We start from the raw sequence: 16957 nt of genomic DNA, 5'->3' as shown, positions 1-16957 counted from the left end.
GCTAGTATCTAATTGATGTGATTGAATGAAGACGGTTGTAGGGTCACACCAGTGACCAAATAAGAAAGATCCAACAGACTAGAAAAACCAGTCCTTTTTGCCTGTGTAATAGCTAAACAACTAATATTTAAAAGGCATCCACTTTTCAGAGATAAAAACATACATAGTAGTGGAGTCTCCTGGGGTGTTTTGCGTTTCAGACAAAAAAAAAACCTGGAAACACAACAGAGGGCTGGGGTAAATAAACAGAAATGTTAATGAATTTTGAATGAGATAACCATTTTTCCATTTCCTCTTTTCAGAATTTACTATTCTGTTTGCTGTTTGTTGTTGAAGAAAAGGGGCATCAATCATGTTATTAACCCAGCAGAAAATATATTTATTTACCACTCGGACAGATGCTCATGGGTATATGAAAATCCACAATATGCTCTGCATTAATCAGTGAATGCATTAGGTGGGTTTAGCTTGGAGGAAGAACTTGATGTACTCAAAGAAGGCCATCTTATGTGTTGATTAGGCTGAGTGGGATCTTAATGAATCCAATTTAAACCAAATGAAACCTTACTCAGGTGAACTAAAAAGCTTTCCTTCTGCAGAAAGCTTCAAATTACCACATGCACTTTGTTTTGCCCTCTTAGTTTGGTGCGATCCACTGTGTAATGACAGTTCAGAGAAAGCTAGAGGCCCTAATGATAACAAAAGGACAATGCTCTCAATAAACATTGCCAAGGGACAAAACCTATCTACCAGATTTGGACCCGGAGCTGAGAAAAAAGTAGAGCGAGAAAACATTCAGGGATTTACATATAGAATTATTTAAGTACTTTAGTTTAAATTCAACAAACCAAAGATTGCTTTTCAATGTCAAAACACAAAGGTCTATTTATGAATACCATGAAAGCTGAATGATTGAATGCTAGTTGATCTACATAAACCTTTAAAGTCAACAGACTGTGTTGTGCTAGCTCAAACGCATTGGCTCAAGTACTGCATTCAAAGTACTTAAATAAATACAACTTCAGCAATGCAATCCCTAATTTATCTCCTGAGAGCTTAAATACAAAGCAAATATTGTGGGGCTTAATAAATGGGGCTTGATAGCAGAAAATGGGACGCTTGAGCAACTCTGACCTGGAGATGCACTTAGGTGCTCAGTCAGCATAGCTAAGTCAGTCCCAGTGGCGTCCACCAAGGCACAATGACGACTATGCAAATACTTTAAACAATTCCCATGTAACATTCGGGGTTACTGAGGGGGCAGGCAAGAGGAAGTCACAGAGGCTTTAAAAGGTAAAACATGAAAGCAAAGTTTCTTTAACAGTTAGATTTCTTAATGTACCTGATTTCGAAGCAGATTTTGATGTAAATCAAGTTTTTCCTCTAAATTAATGTCGGAAATGGCTAATTTGCGTGTATTATAAATAAATTGCACGTGCAATAAGTGGGCGTGTTGCATGCGATTTTCAAAGATTGCATGTGCAATGGATAACAGGTGCAAAACAGGTGCAGACCGCCCTATTTAAATGAAGAAATTGCACGTGCTACTGGCTGGAATAGGAAGAAACGCAAACAGATCCTCTGCTGTATTGCTAGAAATATGCAGGGATTGTTATGCTGCATCATTATTAATGATCCAGTTGCTGATTTTTTCCTTCTGTTCTGTTCAGTCCTTGCTTTTCTGGACTGTTACAGTTAGTTAACTTTTGTTGTGCTACTCACAGCAGGTTTGTCATCTGCCCTGACGAGATTATTTCTCTTATCTTGCTCGACATAACTTGCAACAAATTGGCCAATCAATATTAACAATATAAAAGACAAATATGTCTGTTAATTAATTTGTCTCCCTTGATCTTTTAATTCTTTTCAAAGACTCACCGGGTCCTTCTGTTTTTTTAAAAGTATAGGTTTGAAGAGTTCGAAGTTTATCATAAACAGCCACAATATTTAAGCCTGAATGTAATATTAGCAACATAAAAATAGATTGTTGTAGGAGTTGGCAATCTGTATGTTATAGCTTTGCTAATTTTACAACATAGCGTCACATAACTGTCCTGCAAAAAAGATAATTCAAACATTTATGTACGTAAAAATAAATAAATTTTCAATGATTTTACCAAATTTGTTTTGTTTGTTTTGCCAATATTTTAATGATATACAACGTGTGTGATTCTTTAAATTGTTTTTTGGTGACACAAAATAATTTTTTGCTGCATAAAGAAAACCGTCCCTTGGCAAATGTTCACATTTAACAATGTAACAAACTGATCCAGCTCTGATTGCTCTGCAATGACATAACGTTACTGGCAATAATGCAATTTGTTTTGTTTAGTGACAAGGTTAAAGCATACACTGTCTTTGTCACATGTCACATGACATTTGCATATCCTTCTCCCATGAATTTGCACGTTTGGGTCATTGTCATGTTTTGCATATTCATGAAGGCAGATATGCTAAAAGGTTTGCACCCACAGTCCTGCTTTTGCAATAGCAATCCGATTACCACCTGGTTTGTAGATCAGCTTTGCTGACACAAACAGGTTTCTGTGTGGTTTTGTACACGCAAATCTTTTGAAGATCAGGCCCTAAGAATTTTAGTGGGATTTTATGTGTGACTAGCACAAAGTAGAGCATAATTGTAAACTGGAAGGAAAGAGATGAGACTCAAAATCAATCTGAAAATTGTGGCATCCATTGGTATTCATACCATTTTCCTTGGATACTTGTGAATATAATCCAATCCAACCAAATTCCTTTAGAAGTCAGCTAATTAAATTTACGTGTGTGTAATTTAATCTCAGTATAAATCCAGTTCTTCTGTGAAGGCCTCTGAGGTTTGCTAGAGAACATAAGTGAACAAACAGCAACATGAAGACCAAGGAACACAGCTGACAGGTCAGTGAGAAAGTTGTGGAGGAGCTATAGGTTTCAGTTATATAACTATTTCCGAAGCTTTAAGCATTTCAACCTGGAAAGACTCACATAACGGAGAAACAACAAGAAGACGGTTAAAGAGTTTATTAATGAAAGATTATTTCTTTGGCGCTTGGACCCCTGAGGAAGACGTAAATGCTGAGGATGAAGTAGGTTTGAATAAACATCTTAGGATTATGATTAGGTATGTCTTCCCCTCCTGGGATCCGATCCTGGTGGTGGTGTAGGCCTTGGTATGGAAGGAGTTGGGAGCCCATGATGGAGAAGGGGTGGAGGAGGGTCAAAGCTCAGCAGAAGAGCAGTGTTTTCCATGCAGAGGGTCTTTAAAAGTGATGACATGGGAGATAATTGGCTGAGGAGGAGTGCGGACCTGCCGTTGATTGGAGCAGCCAGTGAGGAGTGATTAGACGTGGTGGGGGTGGTGAGTCTTCCATGTTGAATTTTTGTTTAAACTCCATTTCACAGAGCATTAAAATGGAAAAACTAATGGCAAATTCAAAACTACCAAGATTTTGCTGTCAGCCTTTAACTGGCAGGCTGGACAAAGCCACTATCCTTCTGAGGAGGAGTCAAGAGGCTCATGGTAACTTTGGAGGAGCTGCAGAGATCCACAGAGATCAAGTCAAAGAATCTGGCCTTTATGGAAAAGCTGACTGAGCTTTTATTTTGCAGGAAACATGGGCAAAGATTTCAATTTCTGTATAAAAACCTGGCAGAGGCATATGCCCAAATACTTGCAGATGTAATTGCTGCAAATGTTGATAGTAAAAAGTATCAATACAGTGGGGCTCAATACAAATGGAAGCCAGACTGTTTTTATTTTTACTTGTAAAAAAAAAAACCGAATACCACTCATCTTTCATCTATTTCACCAATATGTGCTACTTTGTAAATAAAACAATACTGTACAATAATGTGACAACATGTGGAAAAGTTTAGTGAGTATCAATAATTTTGTAAGGTGTTTGCTAACTGAAATTGTTTGGCCCTATCTATCCAGGAGTGAAAGCAGGACTAAATCTATTAGATTTATATATAAAGACCTTATTTTTAATTAACTTTCATAAAGGTTCAAGTAGACAAAAATAAATATTTGTTTGATAAGTTTGATTTTTTTTGGTGAGTATCAATAATTTTGTAAGGTGCTGTATTTCTTTCTTTCCCATTTTCTCATATCAAACATGTTTTGTTTTTATGAAATTTAGTCAGGTGTATTAACCTTCTTCTGTACTGGACCACACCACAAAATGTCTCTATTCACAGGAAGAGATCTGTATAAAGTTTTGTCAAACCTTTGAGTCTAAACTAGTCTGAATTCATGCAAACCTGTCCTCTTTAAGAATAACTTACTCACTTGAACCCTTTGATTATGCTCTACAAATATATTCACAGAACTCTACCCTTTGACTCTCACCACACTTTTAGGATCTAGTTTCCACCCATAATAACCAGTAATTTCAGTCACACACAACTTCCAGTTGCAGTGAAAAACATGCAACCATCAGTGCATTTTGTCAGCAAATGTGGTTTCCTGAGGTTAGCAAAGACTCAGACTCAATAGCAGCTTGAAGAATGAAAAACAGACATTTGCATCTGATGTAGTTTTTAACTTTAACGCAACAGATAAACAACACTTTCTATCTCTGCCCCTGGCAATGATACACAGTTGAAATAGACAGTTTTCAGACATCGAAACTAATCAATAAACAGTAGATTATTATGGTACGGTAGTTTTTACCAGCACCAATGCAACTATTGGACCAACAAATGCAAAAACTAATATAGTTAATTTTAGCTACAGTACATCATAGTCTCTTCCACTTTGATGTATTTTTCTGTTCTGCTGCCAATCAGGTATACAGAGCAACATGCTGGATAGCTCACTGTCTCACCTGCTGCTCGTATTGGGCAGATTCTTGGTATATCTTCTCAAGCGGCTGTTGTAAGTTCATGACAGGTGGTTTGGTCCACTTTTAAAAGTGCAGTATGAAAGTGAATGAAGTCAAATGAACATGTGAAATTGTTTGGCCCCATCTATCCTGGAGTGAAAGCAGAACTAAATCTATTAGATTACTGTATAACAAGCTTATTTTTAGTTAACTTTCATAAAGGTTCAAGTAGACAAAAATAAATATTTGTTTTATAAATTTGATTTTGTTTATTATTATTAGTACCAACTAAAATTACTTGATAAAAAAAAACATTTACAGTTTATTAAATCTGACAATACAACTACTACTACTACTACTACAACTACTACTAATGATAATAATAATAATAACAATAACAATAATAATAATGCTAATAATATCCGCAGCTGGTCCAGTGAGGTGGGTCCGTGAGATACTTTTGTTTCCCTGAATAGTTATATTCCAACAGAAAGGTCTGTCTCTCTTAGACAATCTTCAAAATGGGAAATACAAAAGAACATGTCATTCAAATAAAGCAGACCTGTGTGGATCTTCATAAGTGAGGACAACTACAAGAAAATAGCTTCTTAATTAAACCAGCCAAAAGTTTAAAACAACTAGAATTGATACATGCAAGTCTAGACACATTTATTATTTTGCTGCCTTGTTCATGGAAGAGGATGGTAAAGAAGGTAAATAAATTTGCAAAGATGACCATAAGAGAACTAAAGCAAAGAGTGGCATTTTGGGGTATCAAATTCCATGTATCTTATTTTAAGACTTGCATTTAAGACTTTTGTCTTTAACAGGGGTGCCACAAACTAGGTTATTTTAACAGAAAGAAATCAGGATAAAATAAATATATGGGATAATTTTATTTTATTTTCACTTGAAATGCAATTTTTATCTTCAAGTAAAAAGCTACCAATAGATCAATAACAGATATGTCCTACCCTCTTAACATCTGCATTGGTCCAGCAATATCCACTAGACATTTTCTGTTGAGAAAGAATTTATTAACTTCTTAAGCCCAACCCCCAGTACTGGGGGCAGAATTTAATTGTTTTCTTTTACTTTCTTTACTGCGGGTTCCATTAGTTAAACAAACATATGTGGTATCCACAGAAATAGTAGGATCTTGGCTAAAAGCTGATATAAACCATTTCTATAAACACCAAAAACAGTTAAGACTAAAGGCAGTTGAATCAGAAAATAAACAAACTTCACAAAATGACATAGCAGCAAAACTTGGTCTCAGCTGTTCACCACACAGCTTCTACACACACAGCCAGCAGGTCTGCTGTAAGCAGTGAGCTCACAGACTCCAAAAAATACATTTTGTTGCAATCCACCCAGGTGTTACTCAACCAGCAGCAAAGGAAGGCCAGAATTATCACTCTTATTTGAAAAACATAATTATTAACAATTACTAACCCTTGTTCTGGCACATCAAGACATGTACATCAGTGGCATAAAAAATAGATAGATAGATAGATAGATAGATAGATAGATAGATAGATAGATAGATAGATAGATAGATAGATAGATAGATAGATAGATAGATAGATAGATAGATAGATAGATAGATAGATAGATAGATAGATAGATAGATAGATAGATAGATAGATAGATAGATCACATTGTGAAAACAGTACTTTATAGTCCTCCCCAACAGACTCTCAGCAACTGCTGTCCAAACCACCTCTGTCTGCTCCCTGTGTTTGGAGACTGTTTATGTTGTTCTGACAGTTGACAGAATAAGAAATTCATGTGTGAGCAGGACAGTTTCTTTTTTCAGTAGGAAAACTAGATGCTGACGTTTTGGGTGGAAATGGTACTTATCATAACAAACCGTGTGCTCATGTAGTTTACACACCATGGGCGGCATACCAACAGTTTTTGCAGCTGCAGAAAACAAATGTTATGATGACTAAATAATTCTGTTTCAAGATTTCCATGCTGTATTACTAACAAGCTAATGTAGCTCACAGGGCATTTAACATGATTGACACGGCTGCTGTTCTAACTGAGACAAGTCGAAACATCAACCGTAAAGAAAGGACTTTGGTTATGAATGCATGTCAAACAGGAATGGTTTATCATTTTCTCCAGCTTAGTGTGTTGATTTGCTCCCATTTGGTTTGCTGTAAGACTGAGTCAGTATACATTAAATCATTCTGATTTGTTTACATAAATAAACAGAAGCTGGGACTGTGAGAAAAACTTTCCACTGAACAAAATCACAGTGGTTCATTCAACCTGCAAGAGAGCTAGTGAGAGCAAGACTGTAACAGATACCAAAAGGCACTGCTGCATTTGGAAATGTTGGCAGTCTTTTTCAAAATCTCACTGTCAAGGTAGGGTCTGCCTTCTCCTGGGAATACACACCCATATTACCTAAATGACTAATGTTTGTGCAGTGCCTTGCAAAAGTAATCACTCTGCTAAGCTATTTTCATGTTTTGTTGCCTCACAGACTGTAATTAAAATTGATTGTTTGAGAGGTTGCACCATTTCATTTACAGAACATACCTACAACTTTGAAGATGTTTTTTTCTTTTTTTTATTGTGAAGCAAACAACAAATAGGACAAAATAACAAAATAATCACATATGCAAAACTGTTCACCCCCTCTACAATCAGTACTTTGTAGAGCCACCTTTTGCGGCAATTACAGCCGTGAGTTGCGTTGGATAAGTCTCTATGAGCTTGTCACATCTTGCCACTGGGATTTTTGCCCAATCCCCAAGGAAAACCTGCTCCAGCTCCATGTTGGATGGTTTTCAGTTGGAAACAGAAATCTTCAATTCTAAACACATTAGTCTTAGTTGAATTGAGGTCTGGACTTTCACTAGGCCATTCCAACAAATTTAAATGTTTCCCCTTAAACCACTCAAGTGTTGTTTTAGCAATATGCTTTGGGTCAAGTGAACCTCCATCCCAGTCTCAAACAACAGGCCAATATAAACCACAGACTAATATAGGTTTTGCTCAAGAATATCCCAGTATTTAGAACCATCCATCTTTCCCTCAACTTGGACCAGTTTCCCAGTCCCTGCTGCTGAAAAACACCCCCACAGCATGACTCTGCCACCACTATATTTCACTTTGGTCATGGTGTTCTTGGGGTGATGGGATGAGTTGAGTTTGTGCCACACATAGCGTTATCCTCGATGGCTAAAAAGTTTAATTTTAGTCTCATCCAACCATAGCACCTTCCTTCATATATTTGGGGAGTCGCCCACATGCCTTTTAGCAAACTCAGGACCTGCCTTCTTATTTTTAACACTAGGTAAAGGCTTTTATCTGGCCACACTTCCATAAAGTTCAGCTCTATGGAGTGTACAGCTTGTTGTGGTTCTATAGACAGATACTCCAGTGTCTGTGTTGGAACTCCGCAGCTCCTTCAGGGTTACCTTTGCTTCCCCTCTGATCAATCCCTCCAGGCCTGGTCTGTAAGTTTTGGTGGCCAGCCTTTTCTTGGCAGGACTGCTGTGGTATCATGTGCTTTCCATTTGAAGATGATGAATTTGATGGTGCTCCAGGGGCACATCAGAGAATTTGATATTTTTATAACCCCACCTTGACTTGTTCTTCTCACCAGCTATGTCCCTGACTTGTTTGGAGAGCTCCTTGGTCTTCATGGTGTGATGCCTCTTGCTTAGTGGTGTTGCAGCTTCTGGGGCCTTTCAGAAAAGGTGTGTTTATACTGATAGATCATGTCATACCTAGATTGATCACAGGTGGACTTTATTTCACTAATTGTGAGACTTTTGAAGGTAATTGGGTGCTCCAGAACTTTTTAGGGTTTTCATAGCAAAGGAGGTGAATACACATCATAACCTTCTGTGTTTTTTTCTAATTCTTTTGCATATATAATTTTTTACTTTTACTTCACCAACTTAAGACTAGACTTTATGCAGATCCATTACATAAAATAAGTTTAAAATAATTGAAATTACAGGTTGAAATGTGACGAAATAGATAAAAAAGTCAAGGGCAGTTTGCACTTGGACACTCAACACTGAAAGCTTTTTCTATGTTTACCAAAGCTCTGATGGTACCTGTATAGAAATTTGACTTAAGCGTGTAAATGAGTGTGAATGGTGTGTTGCATCATGGTGACACATAGCAAAATAGTGAAAGAGGACACAGCTGTCAAGTCAGCTCTGTCCTCTTTCACTATTTTGTTCTCTTATTTAATTTCCCTTTGGGATTAATAAAGTATTTTTGAATTGAATTGAATTGAATTATGCAATTGCTGAGCGTATAGGTGTGAATAAGTGTGTGTGTATTCCCAGAGACACTGAAATAAAAAAATAGGCCTATGATTTAAAGTGAGGCATAGTTAGAGGCACAGAAACACAGTTTGCTTGTATTCCTAGTTTCGGAGACACTCACTATCATTCCCACAATTAAAACTGTACAATAGATACAAAGCTGACGACAAGCAAAGATCCCCATTTGTGGTGTTCTGTAAACAAAGCTCATTTCCAGTCATTTCTGGTTCATATTTGTAGGGCTTTTATCGCAAGCAAGCTCAACTCTGTGTGCCCAACTTTAATGGAAACCATTCACAAGCAAACACTGTCAATTTGAGGTGAGATCCTTCCATGTATCCATGCAGAAATTAATTAAACCCTCATAATTAGATCAATGACCTATGCAGCAGTAAATGTTCACATTTTAAAGCTATGAAATCTGGGGGGCCCATTTGGTGTATGTTTTAATTCTTCCTTCTTTTGCAGAAGTGTATCACTATGATTGAGTTTAACAACAATCACATATGATGAAATGAGATCCTAATCTTTAGAGTATCAAATAAATAATGATCATATTACATGGATAAGATGTCATGAAACATTAAAATGAATATATCTTCGCACTCTGGAACTGAGGACTGAAAAGGCCTGTATGGAGTCACACATTAACTGTGACTGTTTTATCTTTTTCAGAAGTAGAAAACTAAAAGTATAATCAAAGAAAAATGTATGATAATTTTCTATTTTTCTACAATTATTAAATGTAATGAAGAGTGGTAATGTTAATCAATTGTGATGTATGAATAAAAATGAAGTGATGGTTTTTTAGCTGTAACTGGTGTGAGAGCAAGAAGAAATACTGTATTAGAAAGTTGAGGCTGAGCAGATAAGGAGGGCCCCAGGGCCTGGGAGCCAGAGGCGGCAGAGTCATAACATCAGGACGGGAGGAGCAGAGGAGAGCCAGCTTCACAGGAACTGAGCTTGGATGGAAGGTCAGCGAGAAAGCTCAGGTCATAACAAGCATGGGAGTGAGAAACGAGAAGCCAGGTGCACGCTGTTTTCCGTCAGTCTGAAGTTCGAAAAACAGGCAGAAGTCATAACACAGAGAGCCAGCTGCGGGCTGTTTACGACTCTGTCTACGGAGGCTGGGAGACAACACCAAAAAGTCACAGTGACCACGTAACTCAATGATGGGAAAGCTTGCCCAGCAACAGGGGATGAGCAGTGAGACTATCTGCACTATAAAAACTGTGCCAAAGAAAGAAAGGGGGTTGTTTCCTCACAGAACAGTGAACAAGATCGGAGGGAGAAAGAAGCTACAGATAAATCAGAAGACCGGAGACGCAGCCCCGATGAAAAAATCTGCATTATAAAGAGAATCAACCCGTGTGCCCTGAGAAGAGCTGCAACTCAAAATGGAGAATCTGAATTTCATCTGTTGCATTTTTACCAAGACAACTGAAGTGAACTTGATCAGTGAACAACTGATTGTTCTAAGTTTCAGGCTTCTGGAAGTCCTGAACCAACCTCAATTACACCTCAACGGTTTCCTTCAACTATTCAGCCTCTGGAAGCTACTGACTTTTGAAACATATCCCAACAAGGTTTCTGTTTTTTAAGTTCTAATTTATTTATTTATTTTTCTAACTTGACCATTGAAACTCCGAGCATCAGCGCCTGTCCACTTAGAGGAAGAAAACTGAAGATTTGCCTTTCACCCAAGAAGACAATCACTAGTTGTCTACTGAAGAAATCATTCCATTCGGATCCATGGTGAGCCTCCGTCTCCAAAGCTTCTTCAGCCTTACAAGTTTCAGGATTAGGGAAAGATAGCTTAAGTTGATTGATTTATTTCTATTATTCAAATTATTATGTTTTGCTGATTTTTAAGCTGTTACTGACCCCTGCTTAAGCATTACTAATTAAAGAAAGCATATAAAATTCTAGATTTATTGTGGACAGTCAGTTATTTGAGTCACCTTATTTTTGGGTTTTTTGTTGGTGGTAAAAAGTCTTGTTGCCTGGTTCCAAATGATTTTAGGAGGTTTTTATAAATTGCCTAAAGCCAAACTTGTTAAAACAATGCCCTTGGGGCTCGTGCCGAGCCACTAAAATCAACCTAACCCATATACCAATTGCAAGTTGTAAAATAGGGAATGAGCAGCTATTAACAGAAGTGACTGTTGAGGACTGGATGACTGCTGTGGGCTACTCGGTCGTCCAGACCACCAGCTGAAGAAGGGCGAGACATTTGGTTGCAGGCTGTTAGAAGTTAGGCGTGTCATTTCCCGACACCAGCATAAACAGATTTTCCAGTAAACCTGCTTAGTAAGACCTTCCAGGTTTAGGGACGTCCAGACCCGTTGGATGGAGAGCTGGATTGAGCAATCCCCTTAGAAATAGGGAAGTAGGAGGGAGGGGTTAGCTCATCGGACAACGAAAACACATTTTCAGAAATACATGAATGGCGGTTTTTATTCCTGATGTAGCAAAGCAGTGAGAGGAAGACTATAATGGCTGCTTCTGCTTCCTGTTTGTATGGATCATTTGACCCACTAAAATATTCCCCAAAATTCTTCAAAGCAAAGCGCTAAGCAAAGCACAAAAAGGCCTTCATCTTTTAACTTAGTATAGCTTGAATTTTGATTTAAAGGGAAATCTTTCCAGAGCTATTCACTTTGTCATTTTCTCCAGGAAATCTGAACCACTTGTTAATGAGATGTTTTAAAGCAAGATAATTCTAAAGTTTAGTTTTGCTTTCAAGAATATTTTGATGCTATTTGAGAAGTCAGCTGTTGAGCAGAATTGGCTAACTTTTTTGCTGGATTGGCTCTGACCAGCTATTGTCATGTTAGAAACCCCCAAAATCTTTAACTTGTTGATGACTGCATCATACCTATTTACTACCAAGTTGCTCTAACAACAACCCTCTTTGGTGTGGACTGTTACTATATAAACAAAAGATTCAAATGTATCTTTTTTCAGCAAGGGTGTGGTGTTTTCTGCAAAATGTCGATACACATTTGAAGTTCATTCAGGCTGCAAAAAATAAGACATGCTATATTTGAAAATGTCTGCAGATTTTTGAAGCAAAATAATTATTTAATAATATACATATTTATATATAAGTGTCAACATTTGCTAATAAATACACAGTAATACATTGTCATTTCAGCAATGCAAGCCATGGTAATTTGCAAATTGCTATATAAGATGCTAATGGGAAATGTGGGCTCTGTAATGATTTTGCCTCTGCTTGAAATAACAGTAAAACATACATTTTACCAAAAATGCTGTTTTCATATCTACATACATTTTAGTTCTTAAAGCAAAACCAGAATCAGCTAAAATCTGTGTTAGGATTCAACCATATGAACAAAAGAAAGATGTGTGTGTAACACCAGATGCATGACTGCATAGCCTGAGAACAAAGAGACTTCTAAAATACTCCAGATCCCAGCATTCATAGCATCTCACACCTAGGCCTTACATAAACCTATTGGCCAAGGGGAGCCCTAAATAGCAGGTATCCCCACTGACATCATAAAGGCTATAAAAACCACAGCACAGAGGGAACCCCTGCTCAAGATCAGCTGTTTGTGTATCTTATACCTGCCTGCAGAAGGTAGGCCATAACCCAGATCTTCAAAGGAGAAACTGTACCTTTCACCCTGTTGACCTGCTTTTCCCTGCTGCCACAGAGGACGGGCTGCTCTGGGACCACAGACGGAGCATCAGTTCCAGCTCAGAATCTACTTGGATTCTATTCCTTAGAAATAGTGTACTTTAGTCACTAGCCATTGCAAACCCAGGTAAGAAGCTTTGTGTCTCGTCAGAGACCTCAGCAAATAGCAATATAGCCTAGGGATTGGCAACTCCAGTCCTCGAGGGCTGATGTCCTGCAATTTGTAGATGTGTCTGTGCTCCAACACACCTGAATCATATAATTTGATCATTAGCAGGACTCTGGAGAACTTGACTGCATACTGAGGAGGTAATTTAGCCATTTGATTTAGGTTTGTTGGACCAGGGACACATCTACAAGTTGCAGTACACCGGCCCTCGAGGATTGGAGTTGCCCATCCCTTTATAGACATTGTTGATTCTGTTCATCTTTGCTCTTTTTGTTGGCCAAACTGGCTGAGTTTTGTTGAACAGGACAGCAAGTCTAGAGACCGCCTGCTGTGGTAGTATTAAAAGCAAAAGTATTAAAAGATACTTTTGCTTTACATTTTTGTGTAGAGTAACTGGTAGTTTTTCTGTTCACGCTGTTGGGTCCTGACATTTTGAGTTCATTCTGGGTTTGTCTGTGGGTACTATTTACATTCTCTAACTAACCCACACACACGGTATTACACAACCTCAGAGAGATTGTGTGAACCTTTTGTCTAGGTTGCTAAATCTATTTGCCTGAACCCACCAGCAGCCATTGTTCCTTTGTATGAATTTTGCAAAAAATATCTGAGCGTGACGTCAATGTGTAGGAGGTCTTATGGAAGTCCCGTGGGATTTGACCACCCACGGGATTTCGTCCGCCATTTTGTTTGTTTAGCATATCCTTGTTCTGACACACACACACACACACACACAAACACATTTATTTTTTTGCAGATAAATACTTGATTGTCACTTGATTGTCATCTTGCTGGATTAAGAATTGTTTTGTTTTGTCATTTTCCTTCTGTACTTTTTGTTTTGCTCTGTAGTTTACTTAACACTTATTAGCTTAGTAAAAGACAAGAAGTGTTTGGCTATTGATAATCTGGTTTTAGAAATAAATTCCTATGGCACTTATTAAAAGCAACTGACGTCATTCGCCTTCAACAAGCAGTATCGACAGGTCAAAGCTTTATAAACACAGGAGATCGGAAATCTGTCAAAAATGTCTGATCTTTGCATTTATAGTAGCTAGCACCTCAGTCACTCTTATTTATGCCATAACTGGCAGTAAATTGTTTGTTTATAAAAAAAAATATCCCCTTTGATTGAATAACAATTTAGGCAGATTATGTTATTTCCACTTTTTTCATTCTTTAGATCTGTTGTGCAAAACTTTCACTTGCTACATATCATTAGGCAGCTATTGATAGTTTGTTTTTCTAATCCCTCTGAACAATGATAATAGAGATGCTTTTTCATCAAATGTAGTCCTATTCCTGGACAACGCTGTTTTTTTTATCCATTTGATTCACTCTCTTACAGAGCACCAGACATGGTTGCATTCTTATCGTCACTCTTGCGCGTGTCCTTACTTTTCATATATCCTCTGTCCCCTCATGAAGACCTTGGCTTCACTATCCAATGGGAATGTGCCATCGTCCTTTCTGAAGCGGTACAAGAGCTTCATGTCTTTGAACTCCCGGTGCTCATCACACACTGAAAACACACAGTGGAGGGGAAACTTACATTTATTATATCAACACCTCACTGGCAAAAAATAAACACCATATGTCATTAAGGAAAGAAGAATCAGAACAAGAGAAAGCCACAAATAACTGGATAAAAGTCATCTCAGCCTTTAATGCAGAGAAAAGATACAAGGATAGAAACAAGTGTTTAAACTGTGTTCTAATTAAGATAGGTTTACATTGGCCATTGGTCTTCCCACTCAAATGATGATATAAGCTCTAATATAGTTGTATTATCTTTGTAACTCAGAATCAGGGCTTCTATGCTGTACAGTGAGTAAAATTAAGAACATGGGTGCTGCAGCAAAGTTGTAACCAAAAACAATCAGGAAAAACAATCTGAAAATGTTAGAAATTTCAGTGACCTGAATCTATCCACAATGGACAGGAGAAGATATGCTAACAATCAAAGCAATATCAGTATCAGAACAAATTAAATGTAGAATAGAGTTAAAAGTGACCAACAGAAATGAAAGTTTACTGCAGCGCATAGTTGATAGAGAGTATACCCTCAAACTGTTCACTTTGAGGCAATGGTAAAGTGAGCTATTAAAGCCACTGTTGTAGGCTATCATACTCTGTCCTTCCATTGTCTTCTGCCTATTAAAAATCGGGTCACAGGGGTATTGGGCCTTTGTCTACAGGAAAGAAGGATCGGTCAAACTAAATCTTTCAGCATTTATTGCAGTTTGGGGATTTAGCTGATCGTCACAGGCCAAGGTTACATAAGAATGACACGCACATACTAATGTTGCTCCTGTTGCCGTGCCAGGCACACAGATTTATTAACCCGCTGGCAAGTGTACTTTTTCTCTAGTTTTTATTTTAGTAGAAGAAGCTTAACAAAGCTTTAAGATCTAACTCTATATGCACCTGGCAGATCTCTTTACAATCCCAACCAAAAAACTGGTTTTAGCAGTTTGCAGCTATCTGGACTGAAAAGACGGACGCGTTTTTTATGTCCACCTGAGCATTGATCCTGCTCACAAGATTTATCAAGTAAGGCTTATGTGTGTCTAAGCAGAGATAAAAGTAAAATCAAGAATAGGACGATCCAAGATCGTCATTATGTCATTTATGTGTGTTTGTGAACTGTTAACTTCAACCATAGAGTTCAAGTTAACCTGGGTTCAATTGACCAGCTTTTAAGGCAGCCATTGAGATAGAATTGTCATTGTTTGAAGTTATTTTGGGATAATAAGGATGGGTAGCGAATTTGGTACTTATATACTATAGGTACCGACCGAATTCTTTCGGTACTACCTATTCAGAATATCTATCGTACCTATTCACGTCAAATCAAACAATACCATGTTTTGGTACCGAAACACATCATTGTGACACTGAGGGAGTGGAAGGGTGGACGATTTTCCATGCCAGATATGAACACAGCATTGCACACACAAGAGCGTAAAGACATTAGTAGCCGCTGGTACAGTCAACAACGCATGCATGGCTGATAGAACGCACGAAAGGAAGCACCTGGTTAAGCACAAGATTTTCTCAAGGCTGAAGACTGAAGACAATATTCGTCAGCCTCAGATATACGGCTACAAGTCCTGCATTCTGCACCGTTAGTATGCCTGCATCCGCTAGCGACTGGTTGTCTGCAGGCAGCAACATGGGAGATGAAATGTTTGAAACAACTGAGATGTTACAATTCAAACAGCTGGATGCTGTTTTGATATATTCATTAACGTTTATAAATGGAGAAATAAATATGTTAAACAGAAACATTTTTGAGATGTTATGATTAAACAAATCAACATTTATTACCACATAAACACACAAAAGTACTGAAAATTGGTACAGTTGATGTGAAAGGTACCCATCCTGAAATACAGCACTCCCGTGGTTTCAGTACTGTTTATTCTGCGGTGCGCTGCTTCTGTTTTGCCTTCTTCTCCTTCCCTCACTTGTTTCCAGCGTGCGGTTGCATTCTATTGACCAAACTCCAAGGGAAACCAAGCCAACTCCTAGCCACGCTGTTGTGGGCTGCTTGCTAGCTGGGCGCTACTGACGGAAGACCCACAGACACACACACACACACGCAGCCCCCTTTAAACTTTTCAACCTCTTGCCACATTTCAGGCTTCAAACATGAAGATATAAAATTCAAATTTTTTGTGAAGAATCAACAACAAGTGGGACACAATCATGAAGTGGAATGAAATTTATTGCATGTGTCAAACTTGTTTAACAAATAAAAAACTGAAAAGTGGTGCATGCAAACTGACTCCAGAAGTTCAGTGAGGATCTCTGAATGATCCAATGTTGTCCCAAATGACTGATGATGATAAATAGAATCCACCTGTGTGTAATCAAGTCTCCGTATAAATGCACCTGCTCTGTGATAGTCTCAGGGTTCTGTTCAAAGTGCAGAGAGCATCATGAAGACCAAAGAACACACCAGGCAGGTCCGAGATACTGTTGTAGAGACGTT

At 38.0% G+C, this 16957-nt stretch overlaps 1 protein-coding gene across 1 annotated transcript in view; it reads right to left on the bottom strand.

The window, feature by feature from the left end:
- The window catches only part of deptor (DEP domain containing MTOR-interacting protein), a 46608-nt gene that overhangs the window by 21433 nt on the left and 8218 nt on the right, over window positions 1–16957 (bottom strand). The window contains exon 4 of the mRNA XM_047360898.1: window positions 14359–14482. Coding sequence (XP_047216854.1) covers window positions 14359–14482 — 124 coding nt within the window. The remainder of the gene's footprint in view (window positions 1–14358; window positions 14483–16957) is intronic.

This window comes from Girardinichthys multiradiatus, chromosome 3 (genome assembly GCF_021462225.1).
Source record: "Girardinichthys multiradiatus isolate DD_20200921_A chromosome 3, DD_fGirMul_XY1, whole genome shotgun sequence".
Classification (NCBI taxonomy): Eukaryota; Metazoa; Chordata; class Actinopteri; order Cyprinodontiformes; family Goodeidae; genus Girardinichthys; species Girardinichthys multiradiatus.
Note: the sequence above shows the minus strand (reverse complement) of the source record. Positions and strands in the feature narration are given on the sequence as shown.